This window comes from Neodiprion lecontei, chromosome 6 (genome assembly GCF_021901455.1).
Source record: "Neodiprion lecontei isolate iyNeoLeco1 chromosome 6, iyNeoLeco1.1, whole genome shotgun sequence".
Classification (NCBI taxonomy): domain Eukaryota; kingdom Metazoa; phylum Arthropoda; class Insecta; order Hymenoptera; family Diprionidae; genus Neodiprion; species Neodiprion lecontei.
The window spans coordinates 25218807-25240556 of NC_060265.1; the positions used below are offsets into that span (position 1 = coordinate 25218807).

Below are 21750 nucleotides of genomic sequence, written 5' to 3' on the forward strand. Positions count from 1 at the left end.
ATTTACAAAATATTTGAAAATTGCCAACAATCTTTTATTTCAACCACATATCACAGTTGAATGGAAATATTTTATTTACAAACCGTAGTAAAGCCAAGGTGGAAACAATAATTTGTTTTATTTTCAATGACCTAATATTTTCGGGAAAAACTGTTCTACAATATTTTTCAAACTCACTATCGAATCTTTTCTGAAATTGGTTGGTCATGTGATTCTCCTTCAGGAATTGGGTCTTGATCTGGAAACTTTGGATCCGATGGATTTTGGACCACTGGACTGTGATCTCGGCGTGAAAATGGAAACTCCACAGGAGTTGATGGATATCGGTGACATGCCCATGGATATGGACGACCCGGACTGGCTAGATTCCCTGATGCCACAGTCTCCGGTAACCAGTATCCATCAGCCAACACCACCACCTGCTCAGTCTTCAGCCCCCGACCTCTACGATCCATTGTTTGCGAATAGTCAGGACCCCTTTGATCTCTTTAACATGGAAGATTCTGACTTCAAAATGTCTGCTGATCTTTCGTTGACTTGGGATAAGGGTGACTTTGCTACCTAGCAAGAAATCAGCCTCTGGGAATCGGCTTTGTGTACTTAAAAGTAAACAATTCTCTCAAAAAAAAAGGCTAAATGTCTTTTAAAATTCTAGCGCGTTTCGGAAAGTTTGTCGTAAAACGAATCATTTGAACGATTAGCGCGTCCGCTCGTCTGTCTAGACCTTGCAAGATTAATTTATTATTAATTTTCATATTTCCGCCGTGAAGCTGTCGGCAAACATTTCGAATCAGCCACAAGCGAGATGACAATTTGGAGGGGGGTTGAAATGTTCGATAATAAATTGTGTGATCCAGAGTAAACCTGAAAATATATCGGTACAAAAAAATATTTGCGTTACGCTAGTAGACGAGTGGGATATGACCCAGAACACCCTGTAAATTTAACCAAACTTTGCGTAACGAACTTTTCACATGAAATGCGCTGAGCATACCTGATTAATTAGTGTAGCTTAAGCTAAAAGTATACTTAACACGTGAAGAGCTTAACTGGAACTTATCACTTTTAATAAACAAGTACGAATAGTCCATTTATAAGTTAACGAGGTAATTTACAACCAACAGAGCCTTATCTTTGGATTTTATCAAAATTAGAAACGTTGTTTTCTACTTAGACAAACATCTTGTAATTAAAGTTGTGACTCTGATTGGACAATGGCAATGAACCAAGTTTGACAAGAAAAAAAGATATTAAAACGGTACCGAATGAAACATGAAGTAGAGCAGTAACGAAAGAGCAATGAATGAATACGTTCTTATTCGATAACTGTTCGCAATGGAACTTTGATAGACATACGAAATGTTCATCAATGATTCCAAAATTCTCCAAAGAGTCCTTTAAAACATTTTAGCTAGCTCTACTACCCAGTTCTATACTATCCTACGTCGTGTGCTGCTTGAGTTTTAACTGCAGATAGCGTGTGTGCTAAAACTACATATTGAATATAGCGTCGTCTGAACTTTACCATAATCGTAATCTAACCGCATAATATAAAGAATTAATATAATATTATACTTATAATATAATGTAAAATATATATAAATCATATCTGTCTGTAGCCAAAAGCCATCTATTTCAGCGCCAATGCCGCGGATTATTTCCAAATATTTTTGTTCAGTACGTCAAATCAAAATCATTGTAATCAAAAGAAACGGATTTACCTATTTTTCAAAATTTTGGCTAGCGATCATGCTTTATCACTATAAAGAAAATACCACTGTCAGTAAATGAAAATCCGGCATTCCCTTCGTCTTCCCTGTTTTTTTTCCTGTAATTATGATACAGTGAGCCAAGATTAATGATGGCTTTTAGGTGCAGATACGTATTGCTAAGCCAGAGCATGTGATGTTAGGAAATACATACGTATATTATAACCAATAATAACCCCCCTGCGAGAGTGCGATGTGGCTAGTATTTTCGTATTTTGTCGTTTTGTGACATTCCATGTTTTCAAACTCAAACGAACGAGAGAGTCGCCGGTAGAAATGGGCGTCACGACGCGAAAATCGGGTTGCGTCGCCTGTCTGGTGATCATGCAAACGATCGAATAAGTGACTGACCGAATGAATGAGTGAACCATCGAATGAATGAATAAATGTGTATGTGATAAAAATATGGGAATAATGAAGTATGTTTGAGGTGAGTTACGGTGCTACTAAATACTAACTAATTAGGCGTGCATAGAGCCAAATTTGGCGAAATATGCGTTAGTAATATTTTTAAAAAATCTAAAAATATCTTTTACAAAGATAATTGAATACAGCAACGTAATGTACACACGATTGTGTATTATTAAACGTCATTCTGGGTGATGGCAGCTGAACCTTGTAATCTGCCGTTCATTAAAGCAAACAACTAATCGAACAGTGGCGCTTTGGGAATTCAATGGGAGCTCTAATCAAGCACAGCTCGTTGGGTAAAACTTAACGCAAACATTCTCAATATCAAAGAAACAGCCAAAAGCAACATTCCAAACATTCATATACAGTCAGCCCAGCGGCTTCAGGCGGAGAGGGACGCCATGTTCCGGCAAAGTGACGAAATGAACCAATTTCACATGCTTGTGTTTAGAGAAATCAAAAATACAAGGTTTACATCTATTCGTGTAATTTCGGAAGAAAATTATAACAAAAATAAGAAACCAATTGATCAGAAATTAGAAGTCAGATGTAACCCAAAATGTTGACGCATTGATGTAAAATATTATTAAATAATAAATCTCGTCCAGAAGTTGGAGATGAAACCAACAAAATAAAAGAATTACAATGGAACGTGGTATAACCTTGGAACCGAAAGTGCCAAACCGACCCTTGCCACTACATCGACATCGCCTCATTACTCATCACCTCACGTTGCCATGACAATAAGCGTTTATTGTTCTGTAAAATATGTAATATAAAAAAATCGCATAAAAATGCGCTAGACGTAATATGATTTTTTGTTTTAGCATTAAGCATTGTGCAGCCATTTGAAATGGCCGAATGTACTAAGATTCAAACAAAAAACAGATAATATGTTATAAAACGACTATTGTGTAGTACGGTTTTGTATGTTATTATGGAAATTGTAATTATGTTAGCCGTAATCATTAAACAATTTATTGATGATTGATTTGTAATCTACAATTTGTTAGGCTGTGCGAATCTGGTAGTCTGTTGTGAGATGTGTGGTTTAAGAAAAATGAAAAAAAAAAAACAAGCATAGAAAATGTTTCAACATAGCGTTTTGTGAATTATAATATTTTGTATGAGCATGCGAGCAAAACAGTTTTGTTAAGCAATATTTGAATTATTGTAATGATATTTTAAGTAACATCGTAATTATTGCTAGAGAGAGTGTTATTTATTTTTATTTGTTGCAAATTTATCGATTGCCTTCCATTTGAGTATACATAAAATAAAAAATATTGGCTAAAAATTACCATACATTGTATATTCAATCACACTTACACCAAATTTCTTGCCTAGATACAATGCACGACATCCAAGCATTTATTTATCTTCTACATGCCTAGGTGCTAAGTATGTTAAAAGTCGACGTTTCGACACAATCATTAGTAACAAATTTTTCCATACGACATTCTGAAATTTTATCTTATTTTAATCACGGCGAAGAATCGCTTATGATTTCATCTCTCCTGTTTTACAGAATAATGTCGAAACCTCGAAAAATACCGATTAAGTGTAGATGGCGTTGAATAGATTTCATTTTTCATATTAAACCAATTGCCATTCAAATGAAACTGATCTTACTGTTAAAAAAGTTTTAGCAAGCAGAATTACTTGTGTATCTTTAGTTAACGGAAAATCAAACTCTATTACTCCTGTCGGCAAAACTTCTGAGTCCTGAGTCTCACTTACTGGTGATAGGGCGTGAAGGAATTATTTTTAAGTTAAGACAAAGAGCACGTTCCCAAAACAATAGCACGGCTATTCTGAAATCCATTTCTCTTGAGTGTGAGAGAATGAATCGGTATTTCGTACTTTGTCCGAACGTACTTCTTGAAGGAAATGCATTCGTGACTGTTGCCACATAATACAGAGAAGAAACATTCAGAAAATTCGTAGTTCTGGTTCAGTCGTCGGGTGGGGGCTTCTATCCAAGACTTTTTAAGAAATCGATTCGTTTTTTTGCATTTTCCTATTATTTTTGGTCTCGAAAATGTGTTCGGGTAACATCATGGTGAAATTCGTGACATTTCCAAAGTTGGAGGTTCGAAAGAGGCGATGCGTCGGCTATCAGTGCCTTATATCGAAGGAACACCGGCTCGGGGACGTACTTGCGACATTACTCGCTCCTTATCTTACCCAGATCGTAGTCATATTACCATTACAATGCCGACAATATAGCCTCAAGACACAGTATAGATGTAATTGTCGCGAGATTGTAAAGTGGTGGAATAAATTCTTCCATGCTCTATTCTGACGTAATTTTGCGTGAGAAAACGATTGAGCGCAGTCCCGATACGCTGCGGGCAACGTATGAAAAGTTAGAGCCCACAAAACGAAAACCTATGTTTTCGACATTTTTCAGCAGGTGCTTTTTCCTCCGTAATGTCTCTCCTGTTGATCCCACGCAGTTTTCGCTGCGTTTTCCGACTTCCTGGAGGTCCAATTAATCAGAAAAGGGTCATACTAATCGATTCTGAGACCAAAAATTTTCGGTCGAAAAATGAAAAAAAAGTAAGGCGAAAATTTTCGCAATTTTGAAAAGTGCTGGAATAAATTCTTTGATGCAGTATTCCGACGTAATTTTGCGAGAGAAACCGATTGGGCGCAGTCCCAATACGCTGTGATCAACGCCTCTCAAGTTACAGCCAGAAAACGAGAACCTGTGTTTTCGACATTTTTCAGCAGGTGCTTTTTCCTCCGTAATGTCTCTCCTGTTGATCCAACGCTCATTTCGCTGCGTTTTCTGAGTTCCTTGGGGTCCAATTGGTCGGGAAAGAGTCATACGAATCAATTCTGGAACGAAAAATTTTTTGGTCAAAAAAAAAGGAAGGTTAACCCCTTTGTATTTTTGGCGAAAATTTTCGCGATTTTGAAAAGTGCTGGAATCAGTTCTTTCAGGCACTATTCCGACGTAATTTTACGAGAGAAATCGATTGGGCGCAGTCCCAATACGCTGCGATCAACGCATCGAAAGTTACAGCCGAAAAACGAAAACCTGAATTTTCGACATTTTTCAGCAGCTGCTTTTTTCCTCGTATCTTCTCTCCCGTTGATCCCACGCTCCTTTTGCTGCGTTTTCTGAGTTCCTTGGGGTCCAATTGGTCGGGAAATAGTCATACGAATCAATTCGGAGACGAAAAATTTTTTGGTCAAAAAAAAAGGAAGGTTAACCCCTTTGTATTTTTGGCGAAAATTTTCGCGATTTTGAAAAGTGCTGGAATCAGTTCTTTCAGGCACTATTCCGACGTAATTTTACGAGAGAAATCGATTGGGCGCAGTCCCAATACGCTGCGATCAACGCATCGAAAGTTACAGCCGAAAAACGAAAACCTGAATTTTCGACATTTTTCAGCAGCTGCTTTTTTCCTCGTATCTTCTCTCCCGTTGATCCCACGCTCCTTTTGCTGCGTTTTCTGAGTTCCTTGGGGTCCAATTGGTCGGGAAATAGTCATACGAATCAATTCGGAGACGAAAAATTTTTTGGTCAAAAAAAAAGGAAGGTTAACCCCTTTGTATTTTTGGCGAAAATTTTCGCGATTTTGAAAAGTGCTGGAATCAGTTCTTTCAGGCACTATTCCGACGTAATTTTACGAGGGAAATCGATTGGGCGCAGTCCCAATACGCTGCGATCAACGCATCGAAGGTTACAGCCGAAAAACGAAAACCTGAATTTTCGACATTTTTCAGCAGGTGCTTTTTTCCTCGTATCTTCTCTCCCGTTGATCCCACGCTCCTTTTGGTGCGTTTTCTGAGTTCCTTGGGGTCCAATTGGTCGGGAAAGAGTCATACGAATCAATTCGGAGACGAAAAATTTTTTGGTCAAAAAAAAGGAAGGTTAACCCCTTTGTATTTTTGGCGAAAATTTTCGCGATTTTCAAAAGTGCTAGAATAAATTAATTGTGGCACTGTTCCGACGTAATTTTGCAAGAGAAATCGATCGGGCACAGTCCCAATACGCTGCGGTCAACGCATCGAAAGTTACAGCCGAAAAACGAAAACCTGAATTTTCGACATTTTTCAGCAGCTGCTTTTTTCCTCGTATCTTCTCTCCCGTTGATCCCACGCTCCTTTTGCTGCGTTTTCTGAGTTCCTTGGGGTCCAATTGGTCGGGAAATAGTCATACGAATCAATTCGGAGACGAAAAATTTTTTGGTCAAAAAAAAAGGAAGGTTAACCCCTTTGTATTTTTGGCGAAAATTTTCGCGATTTTGAAAAGTGCTGGAATCAGTTCTCTCAGGCACCATTCCGACGTAATTTTGCAAGAGAAATCGATTGGGCGCAGTCCCAATACGCTGCGATCAACGCATCGAAAGTTACAGCCGAAAAACGAAAACCTGAATTTTCGACATTTTTCAGCAGCTGCTTTTTTCCTCGTATCTTCTCTCCCGTTGATCCCACGCTCCTTTTGCTGCGTTTTCTGAGTTCCTTGGGGTTCAATTGCTCGGGAAAGAGTCATACGAATCAATTCGGAGACGAAAAATTTTTTGGTCAAAAAAAAAGGAAGGTTAACCCCTTTGTATTTTTGGCGAAAATTTTCGCGATTTTGAAAAGTGCTGGAATCAGTTCTTTCAGGCACTATTCCGACGTAATTTTACGAGAGAAATCGATTGGGCGCAGTCCCAATACGCTGCGATCAACGCATCGAAAGTTACAGCCGAAAAACGAAAACCTGAATTTTCGACATTTTTCAGCAGGTGCTTTTTTCCTCGTATCTTCTCTCCCGTTGATCCCACGCTCCTTTTGGTGCGTTTTCTGAGTTCCTTGGGGTCCAATTGGTCGGGAAATAGTCATACGAATCAATTCGGAGACGAAAAATTTTTTGGTCAAAAAAAAAGGAAGGTTAACCCCTTTGTATTTTTGGCGAAAATTTTCGCGATTTCGAAAAGTGCTTGAATCAGTTCTTTCAGGCGCTATTCCGACGTAATTTTACGAGAGAAATCGATTGGGCGCAGTCCCAATACGCTGCGATCAACGCATCGAAAGTTACAGCCGAAAAACGAAAACCTGAATTTTCGACATTTTTCAGCAGGTGCTTTTTTCCTCGTATCTTCTCTCCCGTTGATCCCACGCTCCTTTTGGTGCGTTTTCTGAGTTCCTTGGGGTCCAATTGGTCGGGAAATAGTCATACGAATCAATTCGGAGACGAAAAATTTTTTGGTCAAAAAAAAAGGAAGGTTAACCCCTTTGTATTTTTGGCGAAAATTTTCGCGATTTCGAAAAGTGCTTGAATCAGTTCTTTCAGGCACTATTCCGACGTAATTTTACGAGAGAAATCGATTGGGCGCAGTCCCAATACGCTGCGATCAACGCATCGAAAGTTACAGCCGAAAAACGAAAACCTGAATTTCCGACATTTTTCAGCAGGTGCTTTTTTCCTCGTATCTTCTCTCCCGTTGATCCCACGCTCCTTTTGCTGCGTTTTCTGAGTTCCTTGGGGTCCAATTGGTCGGGAAATAGTCATACGAATCAATTCGGAGACGAAAAATTTTTTGGTCAAAAAAAAAGGAAGGTTAACGTTACCCTTTGTATTTTTGGCGAAAATTTTCGCGATTTTCAAAAGTGCTGGAATCAGTTCTCTCAGGCACCATTCCGACGTAATTTGGCAAGAGAAATCGATTGGGCGCAGTCCCAATACGCTGCGATCAACGCATCGAAAGTTACAGCCGAAAAACGAAAACCTGAATTTTCGACATTTTTCAGCAGCTGCTTTTTTCCTCGTATCTTCTCTCCCGTTGATCCCACGCTCCTTTTGCTGCGTTTTCTGAGTTCCTTGGGGTCCGATTGGTCGGGAAATAGTCATACGAATCAATTCGGAGACGAAAAATTTTTTGGTCAAAAAAAAAGGAAGGTTAACCCCTTTGTATTTTTGGCGAAAATTTTCGCGATTTTGAAAAGTGCTGGAATCAGTTCTTTCAGGCACTATTCCGACGTAATTTTACGAGAGAAATCGATTGGGCGCAGTCCCAATACGCTGCGATCAACGCATCGAAAATTACAGCCGAAAAACGAAAACCTGAATTTTCGACATTTTTCAGCAGGTGCTTTTTTCCTCGTATCTTCTCTCCCGTTGATCTCACGCTCCTTTTGGTGCGTTTTCTGAGTTCCTTGGGGTCCAATTGGTCGGGAAACAGTCATACGAATCAATTCGGAGACGAAAAATTTTTTGGTCAAAAAAAAAGTAAGGTTAACCCCTTTGTATTTTTGGCGAAAATTTTCGCGATTTTCAAAAGTGCTAGAATAAATTAATTGTGGCACTGTTCCGACGTAATTTTGCGAGAGAAATCGATTGGGCACAGTCCCAATACGCTGCGATTAACGCATCGAAAGTTACAGCCAAAAAACGGAAACCCGAATTTTCGACATTTTTCAGCAGGTGTATATTTCTTCTCAATTTCTCTCCTGTTGATTCCACGCTCATTTCGCTGCGTTTTCTGAGTTCCTTGGGGTCCAATTGGTCGGGAAAGCGTCGCACGAATCAATTCTGAGACGAAAAATTTTTTGGTCAAAAAAAAAGGAAGGTTAACCCCTTTGTATTTTTGGCGAAAATTTTCGCGATTTTGAAAAGTGCTGGAATCAGTTCTCTCAGGCACCATTCCGACGTAATTTTGCAAGAGAAATCGATTGGGCGCAGTCCCAATACGCTGCGATCAACGCATCGAAAGTTACAGCCGAAAAACGAAAACCTGAATTTTCGACATTTTTCAGCAGCTGCTTTTTTCCTCGTATCTTCTCTCCCGTTGATCCCACGCTCCTTTTGCTGCGTTTTCTGAGTTCCTTGGGGTTCAATTGCTCGGGAAAGTGTCATACGAATCAATTCGGAGACGAAAAATTTTTTGGTCAAAAAAAAAGGAAGGTTAACCCCTTTGTATTTTTGGCGAAAATTTTCGCGATTTTGAAAAGTGCTGGAATCAGTTCTTTCAGGCACTATTCCGACGTAATTTTACGAGAGAAATCGATTGGGCGCAGTCCCAATACGCTGCGATCAACGCATCGAAAGTTACAGCCGAAAAACGAAAACCTGAATATTCGACATTTTTCAGCAGGTGTATATTTCTTCTCAATTTCTCTCCTGTTGATTCCACGCTCCTTTTGGTGCGTTTTCTGAGTTCCTTGGGGTCCAATTGGTCGGAAAAGAGTCATACGAATCAATTCGGAGACGAAAAATTTTTTGGTCAAAAAAAAAGGAAGGTTAACCCCTTTGTATTTTTGGCGAAAATTTTCGCGATTTTGAAAAGTGCTGGAATCAGTTCTTTCAGACACTATTCCGACGTAATTTCACGAGAGAAATCGATTGGGCGCAGTCCCAATACGCTGCGATCAACGCATCGAAAGTTACAGCCGAAAAACGAAAACCTGAATTTCCGACATTTTTCAGCAGGTGCTTTTTTCCTCGTATCTTCTCTCCCGTTGATCCCACGCTCCTTTTGCTGCGTTTTCTGAGTTCCTTGGGGTCCAATTGGTCGGGAAATAGTCATACGAATCAATTCGGAGACGAAAAATTTTTTGGTCAAAAAAAAAGGAAGGTTAACTCCTTTGCATTTTTGGCGAAAATTTTCGCGATTTTCGAAAGTGCTGGAATCAGTTCTTTCAGGCACTATTCCGACGTAATTTTACGAGAGAAATCGATTGGGCGCAGTCCCAATACGCTGCGATCGACGCATCGAAAGTTACAGCCGAAAAACGAAAACCTGAATTTTCGACATTTTTCAGCAGGTGCTTTTTTCCTCGTATCTTCTCTCCCGTTGATCCCACGCTCCTTTTGCTGCGTTTTCTGAGTTCCTTGGGGTCCAATTGGTCGGGAAAGAGTCATACGAATCAATTCGGAGACGAAAAATTTTTTGGTCAAAAAAAAAGGAAGGTTAACCCCTTTGTATTTTTGGCGAAAATTTTCGCGATTTTCAAAAGTGCTAGAATAAATTAATTGTGGCACTGTTCCGACGTAATTTTGCGAGAGAAATCGATTGGGCACAGTCCCAATACGCTGCGATCAACGCATCGAAAGTTACAGCCGAAAAACGGAAACCCGAATTTTCGACATTTTTCAGCAGGTGTATTTTTCTTCCCAATTTCTCTCCTGTTGATCCCACGCTTTTTTCGCTGCGTTTTCTGAGTTCCTTGGGGTCCAATTGGTCGGGAAAGAGTCATACGAATCAATTCGGAGACGAAAAATTTTTTGGTCAAAAAAAAAGGAAGGTTAACCCCTTTGTATTTTTGGCGAAAATTTTCGCGATTTTGAAAAGTGCTGGAATCAGTTCTTTCAGACACTATTCCGACGTAATTTCACGAGAGAAATCGATTGGGCGCAGTCCCAATACGCTGCGATCAACGCATCGAAAGTTACAGCCGAAAAACGAAAACCTGAATTTCCGACATTTTTCAGCAGGTGCTTTTTTCCTCGTATCTTCTCTCCCGTTGATCCCACGCTCCTTTTGCTGCGTTTTCTGAGTTCCTTGGGGTCCAATTGGTCGGGAAATAGTCATACGAATCAATTCGGAGACGAAAAATTTTTTGGTCAAAAAAAAAGGAAGGTTAACCCCTTTGTATTTTTGGCGAAAATTTTCGCGATTTTCAAAAGTGCTGGAATCAGTTCTCTCAGGCACCATTCCGACGTAATTTGGCAAGAGAAATCGATTGGGCGCAGTCCCAATACGCTGCGATCAACGCATCGAAAGTTACAGCCGAAAAACGAAAACCTGAATTTTCGACATTTTTCAGCAGCTGCTTTTTTCCTCGTATCTTCTCTCCCGTTGATCCCACGCTCCTTTTGCTGCGTTTTCTGAGTTCCTTGGGGTCCAATTGGTCGGGAAATAGTCATACGAATCAATTCGGAGACGAAAAATTATTTGGTCAAAAAAAAAGGAAGGTTAACCCCTTTGTATTTTTGGCGAAAATTTTCGCGATTTTCAAAAGTGCTGGAATCAGTTCTCTCAGGCACCATTCCGACGTAATTTGGCAAGAGAAATCGATTGGGCGCAGTCCCAATACGCTGCGATCAACGCATCGAAAGTTACAGCCGAAAAACGAAAACCTGAATTTTCGACATTTTTCAGCAGCTGCTTTTTTCCTCGTATCTTCTCTCCCGTTGATCCCACGCTCCTTTTGCTGCGTTTTCTGAGTTCCTTGGGGTCCAATTGGTCGGGAAATAGTCATACGAATCAATTCGGAGACGAAAAATTTTTTGGTCAAAAAAAAAGGAAGGTTAACCCCTTTGTATTTTTGGCGAAAATTTTCGCGATTTTGAAAAGTGCTGGAATCAGTTCTTTCAGGCACTATTCCGACGTAATTTTACGAGAGAAATCGATCGGGCGCAGTCCCAATACGCTGCGATCAACGCATCGAAGGTTACAGCCGAAAAACGAAAACCTGAATTTTCGACATTTTTCAGCAGGTGCTTTTTTCCTCGTATCTTCTCTCCCGTTGATCCCACGCTCCTTTTGCTGCGTTTTCTGAGTTCCTTGGGGTCCAATTGGTCGGGAAAGAGTCATACGAATCAATTCGGAGACGAAAAATTTTTTGGTCAAAAAAAAAGTAAGGTTAACCCCTTTGTATTTTTGACGAAAATTTTCGCGATTTTCAAAAGTGCTAGAATAAATTAATTGTGGCACTGTTCCGACGTAATTTTGCGAGAGAAATCGATTGGGCACAGTCCCAATACGCTGCGATCAACGCATCGAAAGTTACAGCCAAAAAACGGAAACCCGAATTTTCGACATTTTTCAGCAGGTGTATATTTCTTCTCAATTTCTCTCCTGTTGATTCCACGCTCATTTCGCTGCGTTTTCTGAGTTCCTTGGGGTCCAATTGGTCGGGAAAGCGTCGCACGAATCAATTCTGAGACGAAAAATTTTTTGGTCAAAAAAAAAGGAAGGTTAACCCCTTTGTATTTTTGGCGAAAATTTTCGCGATTTTGAAAAGTGCTGGAATCAGTTCTCTCAGGCACCATTCCGACGTAATTTTGCAAGAGAAATCGATTGGGCGCAGTCCCAATACGCTGCGATCAACGCGTCGAAAGTTACAGCCGAAAAACGAAAACCTGAATTTTCGACATTTTTCAGCAGCTGCTTTTTTCCTCGTATCTTCTCTCCCGTTGATCCCACGCTCCTTTTGCTGCGTTTTCTGAGTTCCTTGGGGTCCAATTGGTCGGGAAATAGTCATACGAATCAATTCGGAGACGAAAAATTTTTTGGTCAAAAAAAAAGGAAGGTTAACCCCTTTGTATTTTTGGCGAAAATTTTTGCGATTTTGAAAAGTGCTGGAATCAGTTCTCTCAGGCACCATTCCGACGTAATTTTGCAAGAGAAATCGATTGGGCGCAGTCCCAATACGCTGCGATCAACGCATCGAAAGTTACAGCCGAAAAACGAAAACCTGAATTTTCGACATTTTTCAGCAGGTGCTTTTTTCCTCGTATCTTCTCTCCCGTTGATCCCACGCTCCTTTTGGTGCGTTTTCTGAGTTCCTTGGGGTCCAATTGGTCGGGAAACAGTCATACGAATCAATTCGGAGACGAAAAATTTTTTGGTCAAAAAAAAAGTAAGGTTAACCCCTTTGTATTTTTGGCGAAAATTTTCGCGATTTTGAAAAGTGCTGGAATCAGTTCTTTCAGGCACTATTCCGACGTAATTTTACGAGAGAAATCGATTGGGCGCAGTCCCAATACGCTGCGATCAACGCATCGAAAGTTACAGCCGAAAAACGAAAACCTGAATTTTCGACATTTTTCAGCAGGTGCTTTTTTCCTCGTATCTTCTCTCCCGTTGATCCCACGCTCCTTTTGGTGCGTTTTCTGAGTTCCTTGGGGTCCAATTGGTCGGGAAAGAGTCATACGAATCAATTCGGAGACGAAAAATTTTTTGGTCAAAAAAAAAGGAAGGTTAACCCCTTTGTATTTTTGGCGAAAATTATCGCGATTTTCAAAAGTGCTAGAATAAATTAATTGTGGCACTGTTCCGACGTAATTTTGCGAGAGAAATCGATTGGGCACAGTCCCAATACGCTGCGATCAACGCATCGAAAGTTACAGCCGAAAAACGGAAACCCGAATTTTCGACATTTTTCAGCAGGTGTATTTTTCTTCCCAATTTCTCTCCTGTTGATCCCACGCTTTTTTCGCTGCGTTTTCTGAGTTCCTTGGGGTCCAATTGGTCGGGAAAGAGTCATACGAATCAATTCGGAGACGAAAAATTTTTTGGTCAAAAAAAAAGGAAGGTTAACCCCTTTGTATTTTTGGCGAAAATTTTCGCGATTTTGAAAAGTGCTGGAATCAGTTCTTTCAGACACTATTCCGACGTAATTTCACGAGAGAAATCGATTGGGCGCAGTCCCAATACGCTGCGATCAACGCATCGAAAGTTACAGCCGAAAAACGAAAACCTGAATTTCCGACATTTTTCAGCAGGTGCTTTTTTCCTCGTATCTTCTCTCCCGTTGATCCCACGCTCCTTTTGCTGCGTTTTCTGAGTTCCTTGGGGTCCAATTGGTCGGGAAATAGTCATACGAATCAATTCGGAGACGAAAAATTTTTTGGTCAAAAAAAAAGGAAGGTTAACCCCTTTGTATTTTTGGCGAAAATTTTCGCGATTTTCAAAAGTGCTGGAATCAGTTCTCTCAGGCACCATTCCGACGTAATTTGGCAAGAGAAATCGATTGGGCGCAGTCCCAATACGCTGCGATCAACGCATCGAAAGTTACAGCCGAAAAACGAAAACCTGAATTTTCGACATTTTTCAGCAGCTGCTTTTTTCCTCGTATCTTCTCTCCCGTTGATCCCACGCTCCTTTTGCTGCGTTTTCTGAGTTCCTTGGGGTCCAATTGGTCGGGAAATAGTCATACGAATCAATTCGGAGACGAAAAATTATTTGGTCAAAAAAAAAGGAAGGTTAACCCCTTTGTATTTTTGGCGAAAATTTTCGCGATTCTGAAAAGTGCTGGAATCAGTTCGTTCAGGCACTATTCCGACGTAATTTTACGAGAGAAATCGATTGGGCGCAGTCCCAATACGCTGCGATCAACGCATCGAAAGTTACAGCCGAAAAACGAAAACCTGAATTTTCGACATTTTTCAGCAGCTGCTTTTTTCCTCGTATCTTCTCTCCCGTTGATCCCACGCTCCTTTTGCTGCGTTTTCTGAGTTCCTTGGGGTCCAATTGGTCGGGAAATAGTCATACGAATCAATTCGGAGACGAAAAATTTTTTGGTCAAAAAAAAAGGAAGGTTAACCCCTTTGTATTTTTGGCGAAAATTTTCGCGATTTTGAAAAGTGCTGGAATCAGTTCTTTCAGGCACTATTCCGACGTAATTTTACGAGAGAAATCGATTGGGCGCAGTCCCAATACGCTGCGATCAACGCATCGAAAGTTACAGCCGAAAAACGAAAACCTGAATTTTCGACATTTTTCAGCAGGTGCTTTTTTCCTCGTATCTTCTCTCCCGTTGATCTCACGCTCCTTTTGGTGCGTTTTCTGAGTTCCTTGGGGTCCAATTGGTCGGGAAACAGTCATACGAATCAATTCGGAGACGAAAAATTTTTTGGTCAAAAAAAAAGTAAGGTTAACCCCTTTGTATTTTTGGCGAAAATTTTCGCGATTTTCAAAAGTGCTAGAATAAATTAATTGTGGCACTGTTCCGACGTAATTTTGCGAGAGAAATCGATTGGGCACAGTCCCAATACGCTGCGATTAACGCATCGAAAGTTACAGCCAAAAAACGGAAACCCGAATTTTCGACATTTTTCAGCAGGTGTATATTTCTTCTCAATTTCTCTCCTGTTGATTCCACGCTCATTTCGCTGCGTTTTCTGAGTTCCTTGGGGTCCAATTGGTCGGGAAAGCGTCGCACGAATCAATTCTGAGACGAAAAATTTTTTGGTCAAAAAAAAAGGAAGGTTAACCCCTTTGTATTTTTGGCGAAAATTTTCGCGATTTTGAAAAGTGCTGGAATCAGTTCTCTCAGGCACCATTCCGACGTAATTTTGCAAGAGAAATCGATTGGGCGCAGTCCCAATACGCTGCGATCAACGCATCGAAAGTTACAGCCGAAAAACGAAAACCTGAATTTTCGACATTTTTCAGCAGCTGCTTTTTTCCTCGTATCTTCTCTCCCGTTGATCCCACGCTCCTTTTGCTGCGTTTTCTGAGTTCCTTGGGGTTCAATTGCTCGGGAAAGTGTCATACGAATCAATTCGGAGACGAAAAATTTTTTGGTCAAAAAAAAAGGAAGGTTAACCCCTTTGTATTTTTGGCGAAAATTTTCGCGATTTTGAAAAGTGCTGGAATCAGTTCTTTCAGACACTATTCCGACGTAATTTCACGAGAGAAATCGATTGGGCGCAGTCCCAATACGCTGCGATCAACGCATCGAAAGTTACAGCCGAAAAACGAAAACCTGAATTTCCGACATTTTTCAGCAGGTGCTTTTTTCCTCGTATCTTCTCTCCCGTTGATCCCACGCTCCTTTTGCTGCGTTTTCTGAGTTCCTTGGGGTCCAATTGGTCGGGAAATAGTCATACGAATCAATTCGGAGACGAAAAATTTTTTGGTCAAAAAAAAAGGAAGGTTAACTCCTTTGCATTTTTGGCGAAAATTTTCGCGATTTTCGAAAGTGCTGGAATCAGTTCTTTCAGGCACTATTCCGACGTAATTTTACGAGAGAAATCGATTGGGCGCAGTCCCAATACGCTGCGATCGACGCATCGAAAGTTACAGCCGAAAAACGAAAACCTGAATTTTCGACATTTTTCAGCAGGTGCTTTTTTCCTCGTATCTTCTCTCCCGTTGATCCCACGCTCCTTTTGCTGCGTTTTCTGAGTTCCTTGGGGTCCAATTGGTCGGGAAAGAGTCATACGAATCAATTCGGAGACGAAAAATTTTTTGGTCAAAAAAAAAGGAAGGTTAACCCCTTTGTATTTTTGGCGAAAATTTTCGCGATTTTCAAAAGTGCTAGAATAAATTAATTGTGGCACTGTTCCGACGTAATTTTGCGAGAGAAATCGATTGGGCACAGTCCCAATACGCTGCGATCAACGCATCGAAAGTTACAGCCGAAAAACGGAAACCCGAATTTTCGACATTTTTCAGCAGGTGTATTTTTCTTCCCAATTTCTCTCCTGTTGATCCCACGCTTTTTTCGCTGCGTTTTCTGAGTTCCTTGGGGTCCAATTGGTCGGGAAAGAGTCATACGAATCAATTCGGAGACGAAAAATTTTTTGGTCAAAAAAAAAGGAAGGTTAACCCCTTTGTATTTTTGGCGAAAATTTTCGCGATTTTGAAAAGTGCTGGAATCAGTTCTTTCAGACACTATTCCGACGTAATTTCACGAGAGAAATCGATTGGGCGCAGTCCCAATACGCTGCGATCAACGCATCGAAAGTTACAGCCGAAAAACGAAAACCTGAATTTCCGACATTTTTCAGCAGGTGCTTTTTTCCTCGTATCTTCTCTCCCGTTGATCCCACGCTCCTTTTGCTGCGTTTTCTGAGTTCCTTGGGGTCCAATTGGTCGGGAAATAGTCATACGAATCAATTCGGAGACGAAAAATTTTTTGGTCAAAAAAAAAGGAAGGTTAACCCCTTTGTATTTTTGGCGAAAATTTTCGCGATTTTCAAAAGTGCTGGAATCAGTTCTCTCAGGCACCATTCCGACGTAATTTGGCAAGAGAAATCGATTGGGCGCAGTCCCAATACGCTGCGATCAACGCATCGAAAGTTACAGCCGAAAAACGAAAACCTGAATTTTCGACATTTTTCAGCAGCTGCTTTTTTCCTCGTATCTTCTCTCCCGTTGATCCCACGCTCCTTTTGCTGCGTTTTCTGAGTTCCTTGGGGTCCAATTGGTCGGGAAATAGTCATACGAATCAATTCGGAGACGAAAAATTATTTGGTCAAAAAAAAAGGAAGGTTAACCCCTTTGTATTTTTGGCGAAAATTTTCGCGATTCTGAAAAGTGCTGGAATCAGTTCGTTCAGGCACTATTCCGACGTAATTTTACGAGAGAAATCGATTGGGCGCAGTCCCAATACGCTGCGATCAACGCATCGAAAGTTACAGCCGAAAAACGAAAACCTGAATTTTCGACATTTTTCAGCAGGTGCTTTTTTCCTCGTATCTTCTCTCCCGTTGATCCCACGCTCATTTCGCTGCGTTTTCTGAGTTCCTTGGGGTCCAATTGGTCGGGAAAGAGTCATACGAATCAATTCGGAGACGAAAAATTTTTTGGTCAAAAAAAAAGGAAGGTTAACCCCTTTGTATTTTTGGCGAAAATTTTCGCGATTTTCAAAAGTGCTGGAATCAGTTCTCTCAGGCACCATTCCGACGTAATTTGGCAAGAGAAATCGATTGGGCGCAGTCCCAATACGCTGCGATCAACGCATCGAAAGTTACAGCCGAAAAACGAAAACCTGAATTTTCGACATTTTTCAGCAGCTGCTTTTTTCCTCGTATCTTCTCTCCCGTTGATCCCACGCTCCTTTTGCTGCGTTTTCTGAGTTCCTTGGGGTCCAATTGGTCGGGAAATAGTCATACGAATCAATTCGGAGACGAAAAATTTTTTGGTCAAAAAAAAAGGAAGGTTAACCCCTTTGTATTTTTGGCGAAAATTTTCGCGATTTTGAAAAGTGCTGGAATCAGTTCTTTCAGGCACTATTCCGACGTAATTTTACGAGAGAAATCGATCGGGCGCAGTCCCAATACGCTGCGATCAACGCATCGAAGGTTACAGCCGAAAAACGAAAACCTGAATTTTCGACATTTTTCAGCAGGTGCTTTTTTCCTCGTATCTTCTCTCCCGTTGATCCCACGCTCCTTTTGCTGCGTTTTCTGAGTTCCTTGGGGTCCAATTGGTCGGGAAAGAGTCATACGAATCAATTCGGAGACGAAAAATTTTTTGGTCAAAAAAAAAGTAAGGTTAACCCCTTTGTATTTTTGACGAAAATTTTCGCGATTTTCAAAAGTGCTAGAATAAATTAATTGTGGCACTGTTCCGACGTAATTTTGCGAGAGAAATCGATTGGGCACAGTCCCAATACGCTGCGATCAACGCATCGAAAGTTACAGCCAAAAAACGGAAACCCGAATTTTCGACATTTTTCAGCAGGTGTATATTTCTTCTCAATTTCTCTCCTGTTGATTCCACGCTCATTTCGCTGCGTTTTCTGAGTTCCTTGGGGTCCAATTGGTCGGGAAAGCGTCGCACGAATCAATTCTGAGACGAAAAATTTTTTGGTCAAAAAAAAAGGAAGGTTAACCCCTTTGTATTTTTGGCGAAAATTTTCGCGATTTTGAAAAGTGCTGGAATCAGTTCTCTCAGGCACCATTCCGACGTAATTTTGCAAGAGAAATCGATTGGGCGCAGTCCCAATACGCTGCGATCAACGCGTCGAAAGTTACAGCCGAAAAACGAAAACCTGAATTTTCGACATTTTTCAGCAGCTGCTTTTTTCCTCGTATCTTCTCTCCCGTTGATCCCACGCTCCTTTTGCTGCGTTTTCTGAGTTCCTTGGGGTCCAATTGGTCGGGAAATAGTCATACGAATCAATTCGGAGACGAAAAATTTTTTGGTCAAAAAAAAAGGAAGGTTAACCCCTTTGTATTTTTGGCGAAAATTTTTGCGATTTTGAAAAGTGCTGGAATCAGTTCTCTCAGGCACCATTCCGACGTAATTTTGCAAGAGAAATCGATTGGGCGCAGTCCCAATACGCTGCGATCAACGCATCGAAAGTTACAGCCGAAAAACGAAAACCTGAATTTTCGACATTTTTCAGCAGGTGCTTTTTTCCTCGTATCTTCTCTCCCGTTGATCCCACGCTCCTTTTGGTGCGTTTTCTGAGTTCCTTGGGGTCCAATTGGTCGGGAAACAGTCATACGAATCAATTCGGAGACGAAAAATTTTTTGGTCAAAAAAAAAGTAAGGTTAACCCCTTTGTATTTTTGGCGAAAATTTTCGCGATTTTGAAAAGTGCTGGAATCAGTTCTTTCAGGCACTATTCCGACGTAATTTTACGAGAGAAATCGATTGGGCGCAGTCCCAATACGCTGCGATCAACGCATCGAAAGTTACAGCCGAAAAACGAAAACCTGAATTTTCGACATTTTTCAGCAGGTGCTTTTTTCCTCGTATCTTCTCTCCCGTTGATCCCACGCTCCTTTTGGTGCGTTTTCTGAGTTCCTTGGGGTCCAATTGGTCGGGAAAGAGTCATACGAATCAATTCGGAGACGAAAAATTTTTTGGTCAAAAAAAAAGGAAGGTTAACCCCTTTGTATTTTTGGCGAAAATTTTCGCGATTTTGAAAAGTGCTGGAATCAGTTCTTTCAGGCACTATTCCGACGTAATTTTACGAGAGAAATCGATTGGGCGCAGTCCCAATACGCTGCGATCAACGCATCGAAAGTTACAGCCGAAAAACGAAAACCTGAATATTCGACATTTTTCAGCAGGTGTATATTTCTTCTCAATTTCTCTCCTGTTGATTCCACGCTCCTTTTGGTGCGTTTTCTGAGTTCCTTGGGGTCCAATTGGTCGGAAAAGAGTCATACGAATCAATTCGGAGACGAAAAATTTTTTGGTCAAAAAAAAAGGAAGGTTAACCCCTTTGTATTTTTGGCGAAAATTTTCGCGATTTTCAAACGTGCTAGAATAAATTAATTGTGGCACTGTTCCGACGTAATTTTGCGAGAGAAATCGATTGGGCACAGTCCCAATACGCTGCGATCAACGCATCGAAAGTTACAGCCAAAAAACGGAAACCCGAATTTTCGACATTTTTCAGCAGGTGTATATTTCTTCTCAATTTCTCTCCTGTTGATTCCACGCTCATTTCGCTGCGTTTTCTGAGTTCCTTGGGGTCCAATTGGTCGGGAAAGCGTCGCACGAATCAATTCTGAGACGAAAAATTTTTCGGTCAAAAAAAAAGGAAGGTTAACCCCTTTGTATTTTTGGCGAAAATTTTCGCGATTCTGAAAAGCGATGGAATCAATTCTTTCAGGCACTATACCGACGTAATTTTGCGAGAGAAATCGATTGGGCGAAGTCCTAATACGCTGCGATCAACGCCTGTCAATTTACAGCCAGAAAACGAGAACTTGTGTTTTCGACATTTTTCAGCAGGTGCTTTTTCCTCCATAATGTTTCTCCTGTGGATCCTACGCAGTTTTCGCTGCGTTTTCCGAGTTCCTGGGGGTCCAATTAGTCAAAAAAGGGTCATACTAATCGAATCTGAGACCAAAAATTCTCGGTCAAAAAATGAGAAAAAAGTAAGGCTAACCCCTCTCCATTTTCGGCGAAAATTTTTGCGATTTTGAAAAGTGCTGGAACAAAGTCTTTGACGCAGCATTACGACGTAATTTCGCGAGAGAAATTGATTGGGCGCAGTCCCAATACGCTGCGATCAACGGACCACAAGTCAGAGTCAAAAAACGAAAATTTATTCGTCAAATTTTTGCTGCTGGCACCTCGGTCTGTTTGAGATTTATTCTCTTTTTCTGGTTTCCGATTAGTCCAGAAAGGTCCATATTTATGAATTTTGAGAGTCAACACTCCTCCATAAAAAATTGAGGTCTCCGGATTTTTTCAGCTGAAGTGGACCGATTCTGAATATTGCCAAAATGCATTCATTGAGTCCTGAGATTGACTCAATTCCGCGAGAAGTTTCGATGATCTGGTTGTTTGGTTAGCATTGTTGAGGTGGTGAAAGACTAGTGCAAAGTAAATTTCCCATAATATTCAAGGTTGCATCTGAGAATGTATATTTCGAAGATTTGATCCTTCATTGTATCAAAAGTCATTCAAGTTACTAAGAAAAGTCACATATGCAGCCTATCTCCGTACATGATACGAAAACATCATAAAAAAATGTACCAAGCAAATATATCTGAATTCTTTCATTGCTCAAGTTTCACAGATAAATTTGTACTCATGTCACCTCTTGGATAAAATGCGTCCATGCATGCATTAAACAATAATCGACTTGGCCATAATGTGGTGACAGGAATATACTATTAGCTCAAAGAAGGGCTTTCCATCGGTTAACAGAAATTGTTGTTTTGGCCACTATTTTATTTATTCATATTATATTTTTTTTTCAATCAAAATCAAACTTTTCAACCATATTTGGTAAAACCAGCACCTATCACTTTGTAAACGTATATCGTTTTGGCACCCTACCTTTAGCCAGCAAGCAGTTGTTAAATCCACCTTATCAAAATGCGTATTTAGTTTTTATCATGTCCTGTCGTTTTGTATGTTTCAATAATCATTACACAAGCTAATCCAACAACACAAAACACAACGGTCTCACAGTTTTCAGTCAACCGCACGACGTATAATCAAGTAATCACAATATACATGAAACTCACTCTAGCGTTCACGGACGAGAGAACGAAGGTCATCAAGTTGCCTGTCATCACAAGCCCAGATACATTTCAATGTCTCGCAGCCAATCAATCCTCGCTTTAACTCAAACGGCCCAGCAGACAATGACGACTCGACGTACAAGGTATCTCAACTCTCACGATCAGCATACATGTTTA

The 21750-nt window shown here is 40.6% G+C and overlaps 1 protein-coding gene and 1 long non-coding RNA gene across 5 annotated transcripts in view; one reads left to right on the plus strand and one right to left on the minus strand.

Annotated features, from left to right (window-relative positions):
• LOC107217949 (myocardin-related transcription factor A) overlaps nt 1–3324 on the plus strand; it is a 169380-nt gene extending 166056 nt beyond the window's left edge. For all 3 annotated transcript variants that reach the window (XM_046743048.1, XM_046743049.1, XM_015655672.2), the window contains one exon: nt 224–3324. In XM_046743048.1, coding sequence (XP_046599004.1) covers nt 224–565 — 342 coding nt within the window. In that variant the 3' untranslated portion in view covers nt 566–3324. The remainder of the gene's footprint in view (nt 1–223) is intronic.
• LOC124295028 lies at nt 17–21704 on the minus strand. 2 transcript variants are annotated; one of them, XR_006904933.1, is made up of 2 exons: nt 21577–21704; nt 17–486 (listed from the first exon to the last, which is right to left on the minus strand). It is a non-coding gene; the product is annotated as an uncharacterized LOC124295028 (long non-coding RNA). The 2 variants fall into 2 exon arrangements; XR_006904932.1 differs by lacking the exon at nt 21577–21704 and adding an exon at nt 21386–21570.
• Nucleotides 21705–21750: the final 46 nt, after the last annotated feature.